Source organism: Pocillopora verrucosa, chromosome 14 (genome assembly GCF_036669915.1).
Source record: "Pocillopora verrucosa isolate sample1 chromosome 14, ASM3666991v2, whole genome shotgun sequence".
Classification (NCBI taxonomy): domain Eukaryota; kingdom Metazoa; phylum Cnidaria; class Anthozoa; order Scleractinia; family Pocilloporidae; genus Pocillopora; species Pocillopora verrucosa.
The window spans coordinates 498,268-507,479 of record NC_089325.1 but is presented as its reverse complement, the minus strand read 5'-3'; the positions used below and the strand labels follow the sequence as shown (position 1 = coordinate 507,479).

At 38.7% G+C, this 9,212-nt stretch overlaps 1 protein-coding gene across 1 annotated transcript; it reads right to left on the bottom strand.

Moving 5' to 3' along the window:
* Window positions 1–2,356: 2,356 nt before the first annotated feature.
* Window positions 2,357–8,785, bottom strand: LOC131797542 (ovoinhibitor-like). The gene is made up of 3 exons (XM_059115169.2): window positions 8,566–8,785; window positions 6,193–6,726; window positions 2,357–3,923 (listed from the first exon to the last, which is right to left on the bottom strand). The coding sequence occupies exons 1-3, from the start codon at window positions 8,609–8,611 to the stop codon at window positions 3,457–3,459; spliced, it is 1,047 nt and encodes a 348-aa protein (XP_058971152.2). The 5' UTR covers window positions 8,612–8,785; the 3' UTR covers window positions 2,357–3,456.
* Between the last annotated feature and the right edge of the window lie 427 nt (window positions 8,786–9,212).

Genomic DNA, 9,212 nt, shown 5'->3' with positions numbered 1-9,212 from the left:
ATCATAATTGTAAGAAGAAAATAAATATTGATCGAATTTGATCAAGATTGAGTGTACTTTTATTTAATATTTTAGCCCCTACCCAAATAAGAAAAAAAAAATACCAAAGTAGGACCGAGCTAAAGGCTTGCTGTTGTTGTTTTTTTATGAAACAAAAAAGCTCAGACTCGATTCGAAATGTCATAGAGCCAAAATTGCCGGTAAGCGTTTTGTTTTTTAAAATTTTAGTTAAATGTATTCACTGAAACCGCCTAATCAAGGGCCCCTCTTTTTAGCTCATCTATGCTGAAAGTAATGAATGAGGTATCGTGGTGGAACAGATGTTGACGGAAGTTGTCGACCATGGACGGAAGTCGTATTCCGTGGACGGAAGTTGCATTGTGGACCGTGAACGGAAGTAGTCTTGCATGCTACCCCTCCCCACTTAGTGAAAGTCAAAATTAATTTCGATGAAGCTCAGAAACTCACGTGGAAAGAAATAAAATGTTTGTACGGTTTAAAAACAGTAATAACCTCAAATCACATTTCCGAACTTCTTTAAATGCAACTTGAATCGAAAAGCCGAAATGTTCACACCTAAGGGACCAGTAGCGTGTTCATTTCAAAACACGCTGTGACCACGCAGAGGAGCATCAGCATCAGAGGCAGCCATATTAGCAAGCCGTGCATTTGCGTTCGTCTTCAGTTGGTATAAAGTAATCATTGCTCTATCATCGTGCTTGTCCTCGGGAGCTCTTCAACATACAGTCAACACATCAATCATAAAGGCCAAGATAGTCTAAAATTTTCTTTCGAGCTCCATTATTTCAGTCCGGACTTGAGGCCGCCCAAATAAAAACAGCAATACCAATTCGATCGGTACAAAATGCAGACTGCAGACTGCAGACCGGGTACAAAATGCAGACTAGGTACAAAATGCAGACTGCAGACTGGGTACAAAATGCAGACTAAGAATTTATACTGTTTTTTCGTCTGATACGTGATAACATGTCATCTTACAACTTACCTTGCGTCACGCAATCGCTTTTTCACATATATACATTATGTTGTTTTTGGCTTACACGAGGAACCGGCGAATTTTTTAAAGGAAAAGCGAAGCGTTGCTTTCGTGACTGGCCATTTGTTTACTTTTCTGGTGGTTTTATCTCTCATCTGTTTGGTGACTACGCAAATATTAATTTGCGAAAATCAGATTATATGAAGGCTTGAAATTCTATTAAGAACGATTGTGGCCGCTTTGTTAAAAACCAAATGCAACGGCCGCTATGTTAAAAACAAAGGATATCAAGAAACGGGCAAGGAATATTTCGCAATAGTACACATGATCGAGAAAGATGAGGGTTACAAATACTTTGCTGCTTGAGCAACATTTGATGCCAGATCATGCCGACCCAGCCCACCCTCCGCCCCACACACACACAAAGTGACACTGTCTGCCAACAAAAAGGACACTGCCTGCCTGATGACCTCTGCCCATCCCACCTCCAGCCCACACAACCTTATTTCCAATTTCCATCACGACAAATGCACAAGTTTTCTTATCAATTGCCCAAATAGAAAAGGAAATCTATTCCATAAGTCTTGAAATTTCATATGAACTGAATTCAACTGTGCCTATATTCAACAAGTCCAAGAAATCGATACAAACTTAATGCATAACATGAATGAGCTAGCTCCAAGAGCCCTTTGATTTTTTCTGTCAGGATTGTAACTTCTGACTTTTATTAATGTTTGTAATAAAGGAGATCACTGAGTTCAATTTCCTCACAACATCACTCATTACAATCACTCCCCTAACTTTTACTAATTCCTTTCAATGCTGAAAATATCTCATATAGCGTCGAACTGGTGCTGGAACTTACTCCCTGGCTTGAAACGGGTGCCTTTGTCGATTATTTTGAATGAAATTTCTACATGGGGTCAACTTTCAAAAGAGAATAGCTTAGCTTATCTAGGAGAAGTAGGAGAGAGCACTTGAAAAAAGAAATTTTCATCCTCATACCCCATTAAGAACAATTGGCGATTAGTGAGTCGCCTGGGGGCGTTCACTTGGGATACTTCCATTTGTGTGAAACTGGAAGATTAATTTCAAATGTAATTGATCCTTGAAGCCGACTGAGTCGCTGTTCTTCCGCGCCTGATCAAGAAATATTTTTCAAAGGAAGCTTAGGTTGCTAGATCTAGGAGCAAACGGAGATCACTTTAGAACTTTCCTCCAAGAAACAACTCTGGGAACGCAGTAATTCGAAGAAGGGAAAGGATGCTTGCATTGGAGATTTCATACGAGCTTTTTCGATAACCTTTCGCGCAAAAAGAAAGACATCAGGCGGGCCAAATCTCAGACGTGACAGATATCAACTTGGTGACAGGCAAGTGGTTAATTTCCATACTTGATTACTACGACACTTAAACGAAATCTTAACGTGGTCTCCACAGGTATCCCACGTAATAGTAAAATATTTTTGTAACAAAAACAGCTTTTGATTTGGATGGGTCATGCAGTAGAGTATTTCCCGCTAATTTCACTAATCATAACGGGCATAGTTGCTGGGAGATTACCTCCGATTCAGTATGGGTTGCCCTGAATACAAATTAAGGAGGTTAGGGAGGAGATTTCTAACAAGATTGTGAGTTATCACTGATTAATTGGAGTTCCAAATAATGGTGTTCCACTGGTATAAATTCAATCAATAGGCAGTTCTAGCAAAGAGCAAATTATCATTTGTGACTATACTGTCATCGATAGGCAGACGAAGGCCATGCCTCAGCAATTTTATGACCGTTTTGATACTTAGCAAAATATTAAGAAAATACCAAACTGAGCCCGAGGATGAGAAGGATAACTAAGAAAAAGGTTTACCGTAATCATTACTTTTCCTGCAGACCAAGTTTTTTTTATTACTAGCATGGCGCATGAGCCTCTTTCATCAAAACTGTCCAGAAATGCTAACTGATAAGATGTGGTCGACGAATCAATTTCAAAATACAAGACAGTCAGAAGACCGATTAGTGACCTATCACCGATCGATGCTACGTTTATAAGAGCTATCTGTTTTGACTAGAATTCCTGTTTCAGTACTTGTCTTTGCACTAAATAACTAGGAGAAAAAAATCCGGCTTTGACCAGTGTTTCGTGCGCCCAACAGCATATCTAATTTTTTTTTACGAATAGTAGTTCACATGCTACACGGTACGCATGTTTTCTGCTGAAGCAATAGGCCATTCCCGAAATTACCAAATCTGCTCTAAAAAGTGACTAGAAATGATTTTTTTTGTTTATTCTCAAGCAGATTTATCGCATTTATACAAGAGAAGCCTCACATTTAGCCTCAACTTCAACATGAGGAGTTTCAGAGCCTTATGAGATCCACTTAACGGACTACGTTCATTAGACGCTGCGGTCGAAGGTGATTCTCCGTAACAAGTTAAACTGGCCGTGGTATTTTCAATATGTCGCTAGTCTCCCCTCTTGTTTTTTCCTTTGGAACCAGACTTCCCTTTACCATTTTTCTTCCCTCCCTTTCTCTTTTTTTCCTTTCTTTTATCCTTCTTATTTTTTCGTTTCCTGCACGCCTTTTTGTATTTTAGCTTTAGAGGCTTTTGCTCGTTTCTCCTTGCAAGACACTTTGTGATCCGGAAGACGCACAAGTTAGGGTACGTTTTCCCGTCCGACCCACACACGGGTTTCCTCACAATTTTGCAGTCCTCCCATCTAGGGCAAGGCTTTGGGGTGGTCGGCGAACTGCAAGGTCCATTATACTGCAACTGAAGAGAGCTCCTGTTTTTCTTGGGCAGTGCACATTTGGCAATGGATAGAAGACAGCTGTTTTCGTACGTCTTATTATCTGTGCCACACACGGGTCGATATTTAGTTGGACACTTTTTTGGACACGATTTGGAAGGTTTCCGTTTGCCACACGCCCCTGAAAGAAATGTTGGAAATAGCTTGCATTAAACAGAGATCCAACATCAAGAATTTCCTGAACTAACTGAACATCTCCTTAATTATAACGCTACGGAGTTTACATCGCGTAATTCTTAAGCAACTATTGTGTGCAAGATATTTACTTAGATCATGCCCTGGTTGATAAGGAAAATGCAATAATTCAGTAATCTCTTAATTCGGTTTCCGTTTCCTTGTCCAAAAAACGAGAAATATACTGTTCGTGACAAGGAAAGGGAATAAACCACTTTGAAAAAGTGCCGCTTTTCCAATTATCCTTTCAAACAACAATAAATTAATGTGCCCTATTGCTGATAAGTTCTGCCAAAATTAGCTTATAAAAATCCGTGCCAAAACTCAACCATGAATAAAAGGAACTGAAACTTAGTAATTTTAAGAAAAAAAATACTTGCCAAGAGGCAAGCAATGATTTCCCTTGACTATTTTCTTTCAATAAGCTTTCCCCATCTTCCTTTTAGGTCTATACAGCTGCAGTCAATCCTGTTTTGAGTGGACCCTCGTTCGTGACCGCAATTATATATGGTAGCGCGAACAAAATACGTACAGGAGCATTTCAAGGATAATCTCAATATGTAATTGACACTTTTGTAAGCTTTATAGTTGGATAATGGGTCTATAATGACTTTTGCTGGCAGAAATTTAACAGTTGTAGACGAGAGATTATTATCAACCAACTGAGGGGGGCTTCAAACGAACAAAGAGTTCAATTCTGCCATCAATGCACAGTATTTACCGCGAGGAAAATGAACAGCTGATTTCAATTCAATTTGTATTTTTACAACCGCACAATGCACATTTTCACAACCGCACAATGCACATTTTCACAACCGCACAATTCGTATTTTCACAACCGCGCAATTCGCATTTTCACAACCGCACAATGCGCATTTTCACAACCGCACAATGCACATTTTCACAACCGGTGAGTGATAGGATCCCAAAGTGTACCAAAACAACAGTGGTGCTGTATCTGTCTACCATGATTTCCGTACGTGATTGTAGGTCAGAGAGGTCACGATAGATCAAAACCAAAGTCTCTTGTATGTAAACTTTAGTAGAACTTCTGCAAAACATATGTTTATATTTTTTTTTCGTTTTGATAATTTTGGAGGAAATTAGGGTACCGAGATTAGTGAAGAATCGTTGTTGTGACTTCACTTTCATGCCGGAAAAAAAGGGGAAAGTCTTTATTAAAGGGGCTCTATCTATAAAAACCTTGCAAACATAAATGTTGCTTGTATTTCAGCACATCATAGGAATTAACAAAAAAGCTTTGAAAATAAGACAGTCTACCCCAGATGAGTGCTTCATTTTATTTTACAAATTCCCGAAGATTATTTTCAAGAGGTTAAGATATTAAGGTAGAATATTTAATAGGAAGCAATCAGTAAGGTGTTTACGCGTGAGTAAGAGAATATTCAGGAATAAAACGAGTGATCGAAGCAAACGGGTTAAATTTCTGGTAAATATTAGCGAGAGAATAACAATGTCTATCTTGATCGTTAATCTATCTTGATCGGAAAAAAACTTTTGACACTTTTGGAAAATCGAAGATGTGGAATGTCTTTTGTTATGATCGTCGTGTTACTTTTCGCAAGACAAGTAATCAATAGGGAAAGTATCGTGTCGTTTTTCTTACACGCGACATATGTTTTACACATCATTTGATTGGCTATCAGCTACACAGACCAGCTTGGAAATAAAGACTTACTTCGTTGTCTGTTCAGTAGGAAATCTTCGTATGTATAAAATAAACATCTCTCCCGCATCGAGTAAACAAGATTTCAATGGAAATGATCCCATTTTGAGAGCGCTTTTGTTGATGGAATTAGTGTTTGGTTTCTGAAATTCAAAACGTTTGGCTTTGATTCTTGTGTTCATCCATGAATGCTGTAATAAAGGAGTTGTAAACAAACGCGAAAGAATGCCTAATAAATATTCCAGATCATATGGCGCTGTAGCATTTTTGAGATTTACTTGAAGCTTCTTTGGTTCTTCATGATTGTGTGCCTTGGAATTTAAAACATGAGTTTAACCGCTGCACTTTTTATATAGCGCACAAATCACCGACAAAGGAGACAAGTGGAGAATGTTTCAACTGATATTTGACCTTGCTTTTAAAGAACTTTGACCTTATCATATAGCCGCTATTTAGGCCTGGACATTTTCCTTTAAATTTTCTTTCCTTCGCTGCCTAGTTGTGTGAAAAAAAATTCATGCATGCTTACCTCTCTTCTTGATAGTCAACTTCTGGTTCTGCCGTTTGGCGATGCACTTTGAAACCCGAAAGAAACAAGGATTTCTGTAAGTCTTTTTGTCGCTGCCACAGACGGGCTGTTCTTTAATGTAACATTGGCCCAAATTTGGGCACACTCTTGTTTTTTTCTGCTTTTTACACTCCCCCTTATACAGCACCGTCAACCTGGTTTTGTTTTGCTTCGCTTCGCACCTCGCGACACGAAAGGAACAAAATGATTCATAAGTGGTATTGTCGCTTCCACACACGGCTTGTTTCGTGAAGTTGCCATCCTGATCGCATTTGGGAAGTACTTTAGAGCAGCGGCAAGATCCGGTGTGCTCTACTGTCAGACTGACGCCAGTTTTATTGGCTTTACACCTTGCCTTGTTGAACAGACAAAAGTTCTTGTACGTTTTACCGTCGCTCCCACACAAAGATTTTTTCACTCTGAAGCCTTGGCATGATCGATTGCACGTTCTATCACGCCCTTTGGATTTTCTCTTTTTCGCTTCAATAACTGCAACTAAGAGATAAAATGTATGATGCTTAAGCCTATTTTCTGGATGGGAAAAAAAAACCTTTAAGGACTTTTTCCTTTCTTTATAATATCAATAATCAGTGATAAGCGTACGAATGATAGCTCTCAGGAGTATAATTTGATTTAATTCCATATTCTCAGATTGTGAGCGGCAAGAAGGGATGGAGGAGAGTAAGGAGAATTTCTATAGGGATCTTAAAAGTTAGGGGGTTGAAGGATCGTAGTTTATGCTCTTTTGCGCCACTTTTGCGATTTAGAAAATTTCCTCTAGAAAAGAAAGACAAACTTTGAAATCATGGTTTTTCTAAATAGGCAAGTATCAAAAGGTAAGATTTATCCCAAACACGACTGTGCAGGAATAAGGAAATTCGGACGAAGATGCGATTTAGAAAGAAAAAGCGTGAAGTTAAATTTTTCAAGAGTGAAAAACGTGACTTGAATTTCGTGCATAAGTCTTGGCCTGGCAACGCAATACAAATATGGAAATCGAATCTGTGAACTCGTCACTGGATTTCCTCAACTCAGTCCAATCTTCATCACTTTAACTTCCACTACTTCAGTTGCGAAATTATTGATAAACCTAATCCGTTCGACTCAATTCGTAGCCGGAGCGTCACCCTCAGAATATTTTAGGATAATATGTCAGTCTCCTATAAGTTATGTTTAAAAGACTTTCTTAAATTTGCCTTATCGTAAGTGAAACATCATTTCATGCATTTAGTCACGTACCGATGTTATCCAATTTATCCAAATTCTTTTTGAAAAGAACACGCTAACAGAAATACTTCACAATTCTGGTGATAAAAAGGAAATTCGGGCGCAATGTTAACTTCTTTCAAATCTCAAAAAGCTGTAATAAGACTTTTATGTTGTTCTTTGAAAAGGCTTTCGGTAATGAGTAGAATTGTGTCATACTGATAACGTTCCTCATCCATGAGGATATTTGCAATGTTGAAATCTCTTTCATGAAAAAACGCTGTTTTTGTTATCATAATAATTTATTGCTCCGTAAAAGCCGTCGTTAGTTTCCCATGGATATGATGACAATCTGATTGAAATAAACCGCAAATGACTGTTTAAAACCAGAGGAATGTAATCCGCGTGGTAAGGTATGATGAAGATTACTTCTCGATTTGACACATATATCGCTCGAAAGAAAATTACAGATGCCGCTTGAATCAAAACAGACACCTGTCGTCTTAATTAACTCGATAACTTAATTGAAACGTCTGGATTATTTAGCAGAAATGACAAACAGTTTCAAGGCATCGGAAAAGGATACATATTTGAACACCCGAATTCCATTACTTCAAAACCTGACCTTTCCACTTTTCAGTCAGAAATACCACTTTCTCGACTAATTCCTTAGCGTCCAAACAGATAGCAAAGCGCTTAAATTGAACATAAACATAGCGTACTGTGCGCTTAAGATCTTAAGTTGACCGCCATGTTTCTCTTGGCTCTGGGCCCGAGGAGCAATCAGATTGTGAAAAGGTTCTTATGTCTTATTGACCCAAAATGTCTTTTGAGTCTTAAAGAGACTTTTCAAACAACAAAAAGGGATAAGCCCTATGTATTTTTCTTTAGTCGGTCTTATACTGTTACTGATTCTTGCTGAAGGCATAAATCTTTCCGGGATAGAGAAGTAAACTTTACGTAATTTTCGCCGTTACACATAAAATTTTTCCAACGCTCTCTTCCCTTCAATCGGTTTGATACAACTGCAAAGTATAAATTTATCGGCGCAGGGATCTTTTGCTTGAATCCTTCAATAACTCGGTGCTAGTGAAAAATGTTTTAAAAAGAAATTGTCGTATTTCCTACCTGATATTAGCATCACAGCAACAAAAAAGACAAAAGTTTTCTTCATGATGAATTGAGGGCGTTCTTCACTGGCAGTCAAGCGATCGTGGTAAAGTGCCGACAAAAGGCCTGACGAACCGTCTCGCGTCGTGGCAGAATTCGAACTGATCTCTCGGTGATAAGAACTTACTTGTATATCCACTGATCACATGCCTGACCCCATACCCCTTGGTTTACAAGAGAGCTGAAGCTTTCATACCTTTCATTCACAACTCTTGAGATGCATCAGTGACAGAGGAGGGAAAAAATGTTTTAAAATGAGGGGAGTAGGGGGGGTTGTTGCTGTCGGAAACCAAGCCTAGCACATTCCTTTACTCAAATTTCCCTGTGTCTTTTAAAAATATTTATAGCAGACCTCTCTTCCATCTTCAAAAAGTGTTCAGTGCGTACATAATCGATTTTAGGCACTCAGAAGTGTTGGCGAGTATTATAACATATCATCTCGCTTGACATAATTCTTATGATATAATTTGTGAGTTACGAGTTACGGTAAAATACATTTTTCACAGAAAGTGAAAGGGCGAGCAACATTTTCTGTAACTAAACTTGGGAGCCGTTGCCCTCCAAATTTTAGTTTCGGAATTAGGCAGCTCGTGCCTCCTTCGACC

Excerpts from the sequence above, each read along its gene's own strand:
- LOC131797542 (XM_059115169.2), bottom strand. The coding sequence starts at position 8,611 with ATGAAGAAAACTTTTGTCTTTTTTGTTGCTGTGATGCTAATATCAG. Across the intron at positions 6,727-8,565 it reads TGCTGTGATGCTAATATCAG|TTGCAGTTATTGAAGCGAAA; the intron begins GTAGGAAATACG and ends TTTATCTCTTAG. Across the intron at positions 3,924-6,192 it reads GTTGACTATCAAGAAGAGAG|GGGCGTGTGGCAAACGGAAA; the intron begins GTAAGCATGCAT and ends CATTTCTTTCAG.